We start from the raw sequence: 15315 nt of genomic DNA on the forward strand, positions 1-15315 counted from the left end.
CACGCACACTTTTGCCTAAGCAAAAAATGCCTAAGTCCCTAAAAGAACGTGACATGCCACACCTAAAAATATAGGTTGCAGACATATTAGGCCTAGACCTCAAATATGTCTACCGATACCCTTAAAATATGAAGAAATAGAGCACGCCAATTAATATGATCCCGAGTGATAAATTTCCCGGTTGATGTAGATCGAGTGTAACTCATATGAGTGGCTTCTAATTTGAGTAATTCTCCCTCATGGGTTGTACCAAAGTAGATGTGATAATTGAATCCCGACTGGCACAAGTACTTAGGTGATAGCCCTCACGGGAAATAATAAATGATTCAGTCTTTGAGCGTAGGAAATAGTCTCAGGAACATGAATTCACGTTGCATGTATCCGTGACAAGTCCAAATTGAAGGTATGATCCTTGTGTTTGAGATAATAAGCCACCGAGGATGTAGCTTGTCCTTCTGTTGTAGTCAAAATTGTCCATTGAAGGCAACTGACACAGTTGGCATGGAGACGAAATGACCAACATGAAGATGATATCACCCGTCAAAGCTGACGAAGATGTTACTGGTGGTAAAGACAATGACACCAATTAAAGGTGATGAAGTCGCATAACCATGGAGGCGACGAAACCAGTCGGCAGCAGACAAGTCAGTCAGCAGTAAAGACGAAGGCGCCCAGCAACAGCAACAGAGTTGTGCAGCCATGGCAGCGAAATAATCAGTCGATAACAAACGAGGCGCCCGGTGAAGAAGACGAAGACGCCCATCAGTTAAGGCATAATAAGTCAGCCGTGAAAGCGAAGACACCATGGGCAACGGCGGAGTCAAGCCGATGGTGAAAATGTAGACGCTTATCAATGGCAATGGCGAAATCCATGAATCATGCAAAAGAAGAAAACAATTGCCGACAGCAAACGCAATCGGCGATAATGACAATTGGTGGCAACGGAGACAGCCAGTTATGATGACGAAGTTGCCCACCAACGGCAGCAGAGTAGGCATAGCCGAAGAGGCTTGACAGGATGTTTATGAAGATGACGATGTCAATGATCCAGTCAATAGCAGTGTAGCAGCCGATGATAACGGCAAGGTCATCCTTCAGTAAATGCGTAGTAGGCCAACTGTGAAAGCGAAATAACAAGTGGACAATGACGGAAGCAACCGAAGACAAAGACATAGTCTCCCAATAGCGACGGCGGAGACATCAAAGCCGATGAATTAGAGGTACTGGTGATGATGTCAGAGACAGTAATCCAGCAAACCGTTGAGAAGATATCAAAGCTCAAGTAGTTTCCTTGATGCTAGCGTGTGCGTAATGTAGATTGATGCAACGCCTCTTGATTTATCAAGATGACGGTAGAACTTGGTGTTGTAGCTGTAGAAGATCTTCACTTGGAGGAAAATACTGTTGTTCAACTCATTGAATCTGAGTTGATTGGTTGATGACTCCAAACTCCCAGACATTTAGATTAAATCTTGGACTTGATACTTGAGAAACTTTGGAGAAGCCAAAATTGCCGGTGAAATAATTGTTGATGCATGCCGAGATGTCGAGGTTCTTGTAGACGTGGTGATCGGTGAAGCAGCAAAGCTTGCGAAGTAGAGGCAATAGAGTTTGCCGGTGCCGAAGATAATAAAGATGAAGTCACTCCACCATGGTGACAGAGTTGCATAGTCGTGATGAAGTGAACACGAGTCAGCGGCAACAGAAGCAAACCAATAGCGAAGACGCGTAGTTGTGAAGATAAAAACACCAGTCAACGACAGCATAACCAGTCGGCGACGGAAGAAGTAAAATGATGACGAAAATGAAAACGTCCTTGAACGGCGGCAAAATAGGCCAGCCGTGAGAGTGAAGACACCATGGGCGGCGGCGAAGGCAAACTGGCGATGACGATGACGCCTGTCAATGATGACGAATACGCGCAGCCGTGGAGGCGAAAAAACCAGTCGGCGTCAGACAAGGCGGCCAACAATGAAGACGATGATGTCCATCAGTAGTGGTAGCGGTATAAACCAGCCGTACAGGCGAGGGCACTAGTCAGCAGCAGAAGAGACGACCGGCGGTGAAGACGATAAGGCCAAATCAACACTGGCAGAATCATGCAGTCATGGGAGTTAAGAAACCAGTCGGCAGCAGACGTAGGCAGCTTGCGTTGAAGATGATGATGCCTATTAGTGGTGGCGGCGATGTGGCCAACTGTGAAGACGATAGCACCAGTTGGCGTTATACGAGGCGGTAGGTCGGTGAAGATGTAGACGTCCAACAACGGTGGCATAATAGGCCAGCCATGCAGGCGGAGACACCAGTCGGCGGCGGCGAAGGCAAGCCGGTGGTGAAGACGTAGACGCTCAACAACGGTGTTGTGACCAACCAATCGTATAGGCGAAAACACCAGTCGGCGACGAACGAGGCGGCCGGTCGGTGAAGACAACGAAGCCCAACAACGGCTGTATAATAAGCCAGCAGTGCAGGCGGAGACACCAGTCGGCGCCGGCGTAGGCAAGCCGGCGGTGAAGACGTAGACGCCCAACAACGGTGGTGTGACCATCCAACCGTAAAGGCGGAGACACCAGTCTGCGACATACGAAGCGGCCAGTCGGAGTAGATGTAGACGCCCAACAACGTCGACATAATAGGCCAGCCGTGCAGGCAGACACACTAGTCGGCGGCGGTGAGGCGGCCGGTCGGTGAAGACGTAGACGCCCAACAACGGTGGTGTGACCATCCAACCGTGAAGGCGGTGACACCAGTCGGCGACAGACGAAGCGTCCAGTCGGTGGAGATGTAGACGCCCATCAACGACGACATAATAGGCCAGCCGTGCAGGATGAGACACCAGTCGGCGGCGGTGAGACGGGCGGTCGTTGAAGACGTAGACGCCCAACAACGGTGGTGTGACCATGCAACCGTGAAGGCGGTGACACCAGTCGGCGATAGACGAAGCGGCCAGTCAGTGGTGGAAGCATAGACGCCCAACAATGGTGGTGTGACCAACTAACCGTGTAGGCGAGGGCACCAGTCTGCGGCGGCGAAGGCAGCCGGTCAGTGAAGACATAGACGCCCATCAACGGCGGCATAATAGGCCAGCCGTGCAGGCAGAGACACCAGTCGGTGGCAGACGAGGCGGCCGTTCGGTGAAGACGTAGATGCCCATCAAAGGCGGTGTGACCAACCCATCGTATAGGCGAAAACACCTGTCGCCGGTGAATGAGGCGGCTGGTCGTTGAAGACAACGACGCCCAACAACGGCGGCATAATAGGCCAGCTGTGCAGGCGGAGACACCTGTCGGCGGTGGCGAAGACAAGCCGGCAGTGAAGACGTAGACGCCCAACAACGATGACCAACCAACCGTATATGCGAAGAGACACCAGTCGGCGCCGGCGAAGGCAAGCCGGTGGTGATGTTCTGACTAATCCATTCCTGAAGCGTAGGAGATAAGCGTTGAAAGACATGAATCCTATTATGCATATCTGGATCTGGATCCTGCAGAACAAACATATAGGATGAGTAGTATCTGATGTAAATATAATACTCGAGGAAAATTCAACTATTTTAAAATGTTTATAAATATGTATTTCTCCTCTTGTCAATTTTGATTTCCCCGAGCGGATGACTCCTTACGTTTAAACACTCTGCCCGACTAGTCATAGCCCCCAAGCACTAGGAGTCGGCCTAGGCACTTCCCAAACATGCATACGAGTGGCATGAGTTCGTCATTAATGGAACAAAGTTTCACGTATCAGAGTTTACTACTCGGGTACTTTTGCAATTGTTGAGAACAGAAAATAAATTATACTTTTGTAATTGTTAAGAGCAGAAAATAAATTATCTTATCTCTATGCTTTTGATTTCTTCCGAGTAATACTTAGCACCTTGTGTTATACACTCCATCCAACGAGCCCCCGGGTGCTAGGAATCGGCCCAAAGGCAACTATCCATCGACAACCAAGCGGAAAGCATAGGGATATAGAGCTCCATAACTCGATAGGCACCTTTGTACTCGGATTATATCGCAAGCAATCAAGATAAATATTATGAAAATTATTAAAAAAATATGATATAGCATCTGTAGCCCCCGACTCACTAGTCAACGGCGAACTAGTTGATGTAGTGAGGCAGAGGAAAGAGAAAATATCATATAAAGAAAATTAATGATGACTTAGCTTTTTCATATTCCCTCGGTGACAACAGAAATAGCCGATGTGGGAACGAAGTAGTCCATCAATGATGATGAAAACACTAACCGTGTAAGCAGCTGAGGCGACCGGCGGTGTTGATAAATAAATGCCCATCAATGGTGGTGTGACCACCAACCGTGGAGGCGAACACACTAGTCGGCGGCGGCAAAGGCAAGCCAATCGGTGAAGACGTGGACACCCATGAACGGTGGTGCGACCAACCAACCGTGTAGGTGAGGACACCAGTCGGCGGCAGCGAAGGCAAGCCGGCGGTGAAGTCGTAGACGCCCAACAAAGGCGGCATAATAGGCCAGCCGTGTAGGCAGAGACACCAGTCAGTGGCGACGGAGGCAGGCCGGTCGGTGGGGATGTGGATGCCCATGAAAGGTGGTGTGACCAACCAACCGTATAGGCGAGGATACCAGTCGGCGGCAGCAGAATCAACCGGTCCGGATACTTCAAAATAGAACAATTAACAGATCAATCTGTTTAGTACCATAAGCAAAATTATTTATATAAGCTCGTGTATATATGTTTGGAACATAAAAGCATGCTTAATGAATTAATTGGTGCATGATTCCGGCGAGGTGTCCTGGATGATGTCGATTGGTCAATACATGCATGTGGATGACTCATGGTAGCTGGCGATCTCGATCGTGTGTGAGCTGTGAGCACTGCCTGTGGTTCCACGTTACTCCCGTGTCGGATTACACCGGCATCTGTACATGGTGCATGGGGGAACACGAGGTGTTGGGCAGACACACCGAGATGGCAGCCATTGATCTTGTTCTCAGTCGGCATACAAAAACAAGAGAGTAACAGAAAATTAATCTGCAGTTATAAAACAATCTAACTACTGAAACGGCAAAGCCAAATGATTTTGAAGATTAAATCAATGAAATCGCCGGGACTAATCCCTTCGGCTGGATTGAATCCGAGACGAAAAGAACATCCTCAAATACGGCGATGTCGGAGATTGGCTTCATCGCACTCGTCGAAACTCGACGCACCTCTATCTCGGAGGATATGATACCTGCGTCGTGTCACCAAAGCATCCATTTTGTCTCAGGAAACTACTGAATAACTAGCTCATCGAGATTCAAGAACTAATTGCTGCTAGAGAGTGCTGTTAATAATCTTGAGTTGCTTGCTTACGCTATGATTCATGGAGTGGTCGGAGTAGAAGAGCTTGCGGCCGGTGATGTCGAGCTCGGGCGGACCCGATAGCCTTGATGTCGTCCATGGACCAGCGGTTTGTTCTAAGATATAGCTTTGTGTTGTTCTCTCTTCTAGCCGACCGTGGAGGAGGAGCTCAACGTGGCACGCGCCGCGATACGACGTGCTGCATGGCAACATCACCGCCGCGGATGCGGAGGTGAGGGTGAAGACGTCCGCTCCGCCAACTGGCTGGCGTTCTACGCGAGCCGGACTATGCGCTCCTTTCGCATGTCTACCGCAACCCGGCGGCGTTCTACTGGTATGATTAGCTTAGCATCCGTCCACGGCGGTGGGGCCGGTGTCGTTTTTATCGATCACGAGCGTGCACCATGGATGCATGAGTTACCTGGAGATGAATAAGCGGTTCAAGGTGTACATGTACGACGAAGTCGAGCCACCGATCCTGCATGAGTGTCCGTCCAAACATGTACACCATCGAAGGCCGCTTCATCGACGAACAACTCGACCTCATGGCGCCGCCGTCACCGCTAGAGTGGCGTCCGCACGTGCGACCCTACACACGCCCATACCTTCTTCTTGTCGTTCAGTGTTTCCTTCGTGTACTGCCCACTCTCCCAGGACCATCCTTATGTCCGCGTCGTCGTCGCTCACCACCCCTTCTGGAACCGATCCGCCAGCGCCAACCACTACATGCTCTCCAGTCACGATGTTGGCGGCGCAGAGCGCGACCACACCTGTGACATTCCGGCCTTGGGCTTAATATGATTAATAGAATACTCATACCAATAAGTTGCAACTTATTTTCCGGAATCCGATCTCCAAAGAACTCTGAGGTTAAGCGTGTTTGCCTAGAGCAATTTTTCCCCAGTACACACGAGCTGTGCAGAAAAGACTAGTGTTGGTCTATGAGGGCAAGACAAAGTGTGCTGATTGGCCTAGAGCAATTTCGGAATGGTGGCGTGATCCAGAGCTGTGCGACGAGGAGGATGTGACGGCGATGATGGAAAAGTAAACGGCAGTAGCATGGATCGAATTTTAGAAAATTTCAGTGGCATTCAGCCGATATCGCGAATAGTAATAGTATTTTTTTAATTTGACATATTTATAATGGCGTAGATCAAACTAACCCTATTTTAATCCCAAGTGTCAAAATAGGGTGTAAACATTACCCATAATCTCTACAAGACGTGTGCGTGGGTGTTGAGTGTGACGTTTTCACGCGCTCGTCCTCTCGTCGGTGTTCCTCTCGGCTCGGCGGCACGGCCACAAGGGCGAAGCGGCTGGGTTTGGACGCGCAACCCCAAAAACGCCCAGGCCTTTGACAATCTTCTGTATGATTTAATGTGTACTGATATATCTCTTTTTATTTCCCATACACATGTAGCCAGCAATGATCTTTTTAGCCCTCTTCTCCTGTGTTAATTCCATATTAATTAGTGAAGTGATCTTTTCACCTGTAGTAACATTTCAATATTTTTTTCCCAATAAATAAACATTTCAATCATTCTGTTAATGCCTTAGCATGTAAAAGAGCTCTCATATGGCGAGGCCCAACGTTCAAGTCCGTTAGTTTGTGAAAAGACTCGGGGTAATTTCAATCACTTACCACTACATGGTATTTTTAAGCCATTGAAATGTAAGTAAAAATACTAGTTTGCATTATCCCTACATTGTTAGCATTGTCGGTATCATGCTAAAGACATGCATCTTCTTTTTTAAAGGACTAGCCTTTGATAACTTATACTGTATCAACCTATTTTACTCAGCTTTCTGCCAACAATACTCTCTAACTTTCTCGATTTTTCTCCCCACTGCAATGCACGGTTATAATTGCTAGTATAATAATAAATACATAATTGAGTTAAAAGTTGTAAAATATAAGTTGAAAGATTCAAAAAACTGAGTAGAACAGTTTCATAATTTAAGTTGAAAGTTTTATATTTTAAATAAAATAATAAAAAGAGATGATTTAAAAGTTTTTAAATATGAGTTGAAAGTTTAAAATTTTAAGTTGAAAGCTACACAAATTAGAATCGAGTTAGAAAGTTTCAAAGAATATTGAAATCGATGCATGTTTCCAATTTGGGTAGAGTTTTAGGGAGTTATGTTTTAAAAAAGTTTGAGTTAAAAGCTTTAAAATTTAAATCTATTCGAAACCACTCAAAGGAAACATAGAATTGCTAAGAAATAACCATATTCAGAGTCATTCACCTGCTGTCCTTGTATATTTGGAAGTGTTCGCTAGAAGTTGAAGTGACTCTAGCAGGTACAATAGCATACTATAAGCTAGCTATAAACATATTTTTACGAGATAAGAGAAGAGAAAGAAGAGCAGTGGGCTACAGATTTGCCAGCTGCAGCACGGACGCCAAGACGCAATGTGCGTATGACAGGTGGGACCATATATTAATAGTGTAGTATACACTGGTGGAGAAGTGGTTTTTACTTCCGATTGGTAGCCCCCTCGCCGGCCGCCGGCACGCCGCCGCGCCGGCCGCCACCTGCAACGCAGCCACGCCGCAAGTAGGCCGTCGCCCGGCCCTCCACCAGCCCTCTGCTAGCCGGCCACGCCGCCGCCTCGTGCAGATCGAGAAGTGGAGAGGAGGGGGGAGGGGGAGGAGGAGAGGAAGAGATAGGGTGAGTAAGGAGAGGAGGAGAGGACTTAAAAGGAGAGGAGGAGATAGAACTGGAAGGAAGATCCTCGATCCGATCTGCTCCCATGCCTCGATCTCCGCGCATGCCGATCTTTTATTCCGGTTGGTGTTATCAACTGGCACTACAAATTGATCTTTAGTACCGGTTGGTAACACCAACCGGGACTAAAGAAAATATAGGGGTCTGACACCGCCTGTCCTCTTTTAAACCGCGACTAAAAATGAAAAGTACCCTTGAGCTTTTCAATACAACCGGTACTATTGTGAAATTTGGTTGACTGACCAAAGATGGTTTTTCCAGTAGTGATATGTTTCTAAATAATGGCTATTAAATTAACTATAGATGATTTGGAGCTAGTAGTTGCCTATACTACTAAACTTGCTCCAAATCATCTATAACCAATGTAATGGCTAATTCATACAATAGTTGCTTACTATACTATTAATACCTGGTCCCACCAGTCATACACACATTACGTCTTATTGTCCATGCTGCAGCTGGCTATATATTTGTAGCCCCGCTGCTTTTCTCTCTTTTACTTTTATCTCTTTAAAATATATTTATAGCTTGCTTATAGCCTATACCTACTCTAATCTGGCCCGACGCGTATCGGAATCGGATACGATTCTGCCTCTGATTCACCTCCGTGTCGGATACTTTTATGATTCTCTACCCGTGCCATTAGAGCAAGGATAATAGTGGGCTATAAGCAAGCTATATGCTTATGTGGAAGAGAGAGATAAACAAAAGTGGGGAGTGTTGGCTCTCATGCAAGAGCTAACTGCACACAAACTCCAAGAAATATGCATTAAATTCATGGTGAGAGAAAGAGAGAGGATGAAGAAAATAAAGATAAACTTATAGCCAACCTACTATACATGTTAGCTTTAACATTGACTAATAGTAAGTAGTGAGCTCTACTATTAAACTTGCTCTTATATATTGGTGGAAACTGGGAAAGGTGGGCGGCACAGACATCATCGATTGCCAGTCATGGCTGGGTCGTCGTCGTCGTCCAAGCAAGATCGTGCCCTGCAGGCCAAAAACCTCGCCGAGAGGTGCTTCCTCGCTGGCGACGTAGCTGGAGCGAAGCGATGGTGTCAGAACGCGCTGAAGCTGGACCCGGACCTCCCCGGCGTCGCGCAGGCCGCGGCCGCCTACAACGTGCACTCCGCCGCGGCGCTCAAGGCCATCGGGGTCGCCGGCTGCGGGCCCGACTGGTACGCCATGCTCGGCCTGCCCCAGCCGCGCTCCGACCTGGTCACCCACCACGACGCCGTCAAGAAGCAGTACCGGAAGCTGTGCCTCCTGGTGCACCCCGACAAGAACACCTCCGCCGCCGCCGACGGTGCGTTCAAGCTCGTCCAGACAGCCTGGGACGTGCTGTCGACCAGGCATCCCCCGCCGGGGGCCACCGCCGCCGCCGCCTCGGTGTGTACGCTTCCGATGCGGGCAGAAGACCTGTTTCGTACCAAGCCTACAGCCGCCGCGCCGGCGACGCCACCGGCGGCCAAGAGGCCTCCTGAACCGCCACCGAAGACGACGCAGAGGCAACAACCACCAGGTCCTCCGCCAAAGCCGCAACCGAGCGCACCGAAGCGACCTCAGGTCGTCCAGATGCGTCGGCCTGCTCCGGCAAAACAACAGCGGCCGACGATTCTGCCGCCGCCACCGGTAGTGAAGCGACCATCACCGACCAGGGGAAAATGCCAGTATTGCGGCGCGGCAATCTCCAAATCTTTCCGCTGCATGAGCTGCCACCGGAGCCCAATGGACAACAAGCCGGGCTATTCCGACAATGACGAATACGACGACTATTACGCCAAAAAAAATATGGAATACGATGACTACTACTACCACGACGACAGATGAAATCTGACGATGAGTACAGCAGGGTTACGAGTATCATATATGATGAGTAGAAAATTAGGTATGTGGCTCAAGATTTCAATTCCTGGGCTTATTTATTGTGCCTTTAATTAGATTTTTTACTCTTCTTTCTCCAAAGAGTACTTTTGAACCGAATTCTTTCTCGGAAGAGTTTCATATTACAACTTCCAGTATCACCATTGTAATTGTCCCCGTTGTAAAGATTTTTTTTTTCTTATGACAGGCCTGGTAAGTAAGATACAGTCAGCCTAAAAGTTATTTCATATACATGAAATCCTCGTGAAATCTTTACCTATTATAAAAAATAGAGATGATTCTCACTACACCAGATCACCCTACATGTGACGGTGACATTTGACGGTTATGGCCTTGGTCACTGAATAAAGATCGCTGGTGACTCCAATCACCTTTGACGGGTGGCAGACCGTCAGAAATGAGCATCACCTCTGATGGTCCTGCACTTTCTGGGCCGTCACAGGCGAGGGCCCCCCTCAAGTCACTCATGGTTGCAACCCGTCACAGGTGACACATCTTTGACGGGTCCGAAGTTGATGGCCCGTCACAGATGATCACATGTATGTATCTGCATTGAAGCCCATCACAAGTGACTCACCTTTGACGGATTGATTTAGCTAGCCATCACAGCTGATGCCAACTGTGACGGCCTTTGCTTACGACCCGTCAGTGATGAGCTAATTTTGAAAATAAATTAATTTCAAAATATTGGCTAGCCTCAGGATTTGCTAGCCACGCCCTCTGAAAAAACAGAACCATCACAGAATCCCGCAATAATACATGTTTCTAATCTTAGCACATCATTCAAAAATAACATCACACACATGCATTCCAAGTTCTCACAAGAATTTCATAGACATTCACACATTCCCACTGCCACAAACTTACACAATTTCGGTGCTTGCACATGAAACAACAAACTTACCTAAGTTTCTTGTATCCTATTCCTTTTGAACCTCCATGATGAGCTGTCATTTTAAAAAAGGGAGAAACAATTGAACGGTACAAAGTAATTCGTAGTTGATCAAAATTTGATGACAATTTGGCAAACTACCATAGTTATTGTGTTGATTTTCTAAAAGAAACTAAGTACAAAGAGATCGTATTAAACTACTCTTGATGGACCAATTTCGACCGTCAATATAACTAAAATAAAGGAGAACTAGCTATGCTTGCAATGCATATTTGTTTTAGAATAACTTATTTCCACTTGTACTTGAAGTCTATCTGTCTGTAGATAAAGAGATACAATATGGAGGAGAACCGACAGCAAAACACTCAAACAATCAATTAGACACTGTCTATCAGACTTATGGACAAATGGGCCAAAAACTCAAAATTGACACGATCAAAAAGTCCCATAATTCACAATTCTAAGTCTAGAAGCGGAAGAGGAGACGGCCGCCGAGTACTGGGCTGGTTGGCCTAGCCCAGGGTTCGGCCGAACCAGTCCCAGCGCCATTCGATCCAGGCATTTGATCAGACGGTGGGAATTCACTCCCAATGGCGGTTGGAGGGTATTACCAACCTTTCCAACTGCCACAACCATCATTCTTCAGCTATAAAAGGCCCTCACCACCTCCACTACTTCACACACTCAAACAAGCTCAAGATATCTCTTCTACACTTTAGTTTTGTATTCTAGTGTTAAGTGGATTAGAATAGAATAGCTCTCGTAGTCCTCGGAGTCTTCGGAGGAATTTCGGTATGGCTTTAGTAGTTTTCCTTCTTTCTTTTGTAAGACTTTTGGAATTAATGAAATACTATTCTTAATATACTTTTGATACTTTAGTATATCTGAGTAACGTCTTTACTTTATATCTACATCGATACAGTCGTATAGTTAACCTACCAGAGAGATGCAGTGGTGTGAGTTTAATGTTCGATTACTCGGTTACTCTATGTCATCTCGGGGGATGTAGAGTAGTATTTAATAATGTATATGTGGTGTCTAGATTATTAAGTATCATTATATGGGCATATATGCTACGGGTCAGTCGAGGTGGGCCTCTAAAGCATCTAGGCCCCCGTAGTTAGTTTTGGTAATTAATGACAAGCGCAAATTGTGGACTAACCATTCTATCAAGTTATATGTTTTGAGTTAGGTTCACATCGTGTGTGCACATGGATGATTATCGATGGATTAAAATTTGATGTCGCAAAGCAAAGGAAAAGAAGACGGTAAACTAGTGTTTTAATTTCAAATTGATCGAGGTGTAGGGCGATCAAATTTGCTAGTTTATTTTTAGCTTCGCTGTACTATCAAGGGGGGAAATGACCTAGCAAAGAGATTATTTAAATTGCCACATTAGGTCATTGCATTTAGACTCACATGCATTTGCTTTCATTTATTGAGCTAGTGTGGCACTTGGTCATCTTCGAGCCGGGTCATCGCTTGTTACTCTTGGAGGTTTCCGCCTCTTAGACAGATTTTGGAGGAGTTGCCCGGTGGCCTCTCTTAGAAGATTGTGGAGGAGGTCCGGTGCCGGTTGTGAGTGGTTTGGAGTTCACCATCTTCGGAGTGAAGGAAGAACTATCCCGAGTGATCGAGGCTTGGGTAGTCCTCTCCGTAGGCCGGCTCCCGCCTTGCCTACCCCTTGATGAAGGGGGCGTGCAGTGGCTTCCTGGTTGAGCGGTGGAGTTGGGCTCACCTCAACAGGGAGTAGGAAACCGGCGAGTTTCAAAACCTCGGTGAAAAATCTCTTGTCTCCTTGTCTCATTTATTTGTTGCATTTACATTTGTGCAATTTACATTCCTAGAGACATACTTGAGATCATATCACCCTAGGATTGCTAAACATTGACTTAGGAGTGTGATTTACTTTCCTAGAGATATAATTGAGCCACTATCACCCTAGGTTTGCAAAACATAACTTAGTTGCTTTGTTAGACTTGACCCTCACCGAGCCTAGCAACTTAGGTTAGTTTTGATTAGGTGTCATTTAGTTTTTAAATCGCCTATTCACCCCCCCTCTAGTCGACATCTCGATCCTACAAGTGGTATCAAAGCTTGGTCTCTCTTGATTGGGCTTCACCGCCTAGAGAGAAGATGTCGAACGAGATGAACCATGTAGGGAAGGCTCCCATGTTCAATGGAACAAACTACTCCAATTGGAAAATTAGAATGTCTACTCACCTCAAAGCTATGAGCTTCCATATTTGGAGTTTTGCGGATGTAGGCTTTGCTATCACCGGCATGCTCTTGACGGAGATTGATCACCGTAACCTCTAACTCAATGCGTTGTTCAACTCTTTGAGCCAAGAGGAGTTCCATAGAGTGAGCAACCTTGAGACCGCATATGAGATTTGAAACAAGTTGGCGGAGATCCATGAGGGCACAAGTGAGTACAACGATGCCAAGTTTCATTTCCTCAAGATCCAATGTGAGACATTCTCCATGTTGCCTCATGAGAGTGTGAATGACATGTATGGGAGGCTCAATGTCATTGTGAATGATCTCAAGGGGCTTGGGGCAACCTACACCGATCTTGAGGTTGCCCAAAAGCATAGAAGGAGAGCTTCGCCTCATCCAGGTCCGAAGAAGAAGGTGATGATGATGCAAGCTCCAAGAAGAAGAAGATGGCCGTTGTTGCTAGCAAGGAGGCTCCATCACTCTTCGCTCCACTTTGTCTCATCGCAAAGGGCTCTTCTAAGGTAACATCTCTCAGTGATAGTGTGAGTGATGATGATTGTGATGATGTTTCATATGATGAGCTTGTGAGTATGTTTGAGGAGCTCCATGCGTATAGTGAAAAGGAGATTGTCAAGTTCAACGCCCTAAAAAAGGATCATGCTTCTTTGGAGGTCTTGTATGAGGAGCTAAAGACTTCACATGAGAGACTCACCATTTCTCATGAGAAGCTTAAGTAAGCTCATCACAACCTCTTTTCCACTACTCAGCATGGAACTCACATTGATGTTGGCATATCTTGTGACTTGCTTGATGATAGTGCTTCTTGTCATATTCCTCATGTTGCATCATCTAGCATTTCTACCTCTTGTGATGATCTTATTGATATACCTAGCTCTAGCTCTAGCTCTTGTGTTTCTATTTGTGATACCTCACTTGTTGTTGAGAACGATGAGCTTAAGGAGCAAGTGGCCAAGCTCAACAAGAGTTTGGAGAGGTGGTTCAAGGGTAAGAACACTCTTGACAAGATTTTGAGTGAGCAACGGTGCATCCTTAACAAGGAGAGAGTTGGATTCATTCCAAAGAAGGGTAAGAAACCTTTTCACCGTGCCACTCCTTTTTTCAAGAGCAATGGTATGTATTGCTCCAAGTGTCGTGAGGTTGGGCATTTGGTGAATGATTGCCCCGTTGGTAAGCCTTCTGAGACATGCATGTTTGATTCTCATTATATGATTAGAAAGGCTTATGATGGTAGTATTGCTGCTAGATATGTGAGTTCCCCTATACTTGGTGGTAAAAAGAATGCCATTTGGGTGCCCAAAGCTTTGGTTTCTAACCTCCAAGGACCCAAACAAGTTTGGGTACCTAAAAGAGCTTGATCTTCTTTTGTAGGTGAATTATCGCACCGGTGGGAGCCATTGGGTGCTTGATAGTGGATGCACTCAACACATGACCGGTGATAGGGCTATGTTCACCACATTTGAAGTAGGAGGGACAGAACAAGAGAAAGTGACATTTGGAGACAGTAGCAAAGGAAAGGTAATTGGGTTTGGTAAAATTGCTATCTCCAATGATTTGTTAATTGAAAATGTCTCTTTTGTTGAATCTCTAAGTTTAAATTTGCTTTCGGTTGTACAAATTTGTGATCTTGGCTTGTCATGTGCTTTCTTCCAGCTAGAGGTTATTGTTTCTACTCTTCATGACAAGTCTTGTGTTTTCAAAGGTTTTGGATATGGAAATCTTTATTTGGTTGATTTCAACTCTAGTGAAGCAAATTTGAAAACTTGTTTAGTTGCAAAAACTTCATTGGGTTGGCTTTAGTATAGAAGGCTAGCCTATGTTGGCATGAATCAATTGAGCAAACTTTCAAAACGTGATCTAGTTGTGGGCTTGAAAGATGTGAAGTTTGAGAAGGATAAACTTTGTAGTGCTTGACAAGCCGGTAAACAAGTTGCATGCTCTCATCCTTCTAAGAGTATCATCTCCACATCTAGACCATTGGAGCTCTTGCATATGGATTTGTTTGGCCCAACAACCTATAAGAGCATTGGTGGTAATAGTCATTGTCTTGTGATTGTTGATGGTTATTCTTGCTATACTTGGGTGTTCTTTTTGCATGATAAGTCTATTGTTGCCGAGCTTTTCAAAAAGTTTGCAAAAAGGGCCCAAAATGAATTTAGTTGCACTCTTGTGAAAATTAGAAGTGACAATGGTTCCGAGTATAAAAATACCAATATCAAGGACTATTGTGATGATCTTGGTATCAA

The 15315-nt window shown here is 46.0% G+C and overlaps 1 protein-coding gene and 1 long non-coding RNA gene across 2 annotated transcripts; one reads left to right on the forward strand and one right to left on the reverse strand.

The window, feature by feature from the left end:
* Positions 1-4667: 4667 nt before the first annotated feature.
* On the reverse strand, positions 4668-5675 carry LOC136355564 (uncharacterized). The gene is made up of 2 exons (XR_010739833.1): positions 5335-5675; positions 4668-5212 (listed from the first exon to the last, which is right to left on the reverse strand). It is a non-coding gene; the product is annotated as an uncharacterized lncRNA (long non-coding RNA).
* A 3311-nt stretch (positions 5676-8986) lies between these two features.
* On the forward strand, positions 8987-10061 carry LOC107275330 (uncharacterized). The gene has a single exon (XM_015774073.3). The coding sequence runs from the start codon at positions 9007-9009 to the stop codon at positions 9883-9885; it is 879 nt and encodes a 292-aa protein (XP_015629559.1). The 5' UTR covers positions 8987-9006; the 3' UTR covers positions 9886-10061.
* Positions 10062-15315: the final 5254 nt, after the last annotated feature.

This window comes from Oryza sativa, chromosome 3 (assembly GCF_034140825.1).
Source record: "Oryza sativa Japonica Group chromosome 3, ASM3414082v1".
NCBI classification, from domain to species: domain Eukaryota; kingdom Viridiplantae; phylum Streptophyta; class Magnoliopsida; order Poales; family Poaceae; genus Oryza; species Oryza sativa.

Excerpts from the sequence above, each read along its gene's own strand:
- LOC107275330 (XM_015774073.3), top strand. The coding sequence starts at position 9,007 with ATGGCTGGGTCGTCGTCGTCGTCCAAGCAAGATCGTGCCCTGCAGGCC.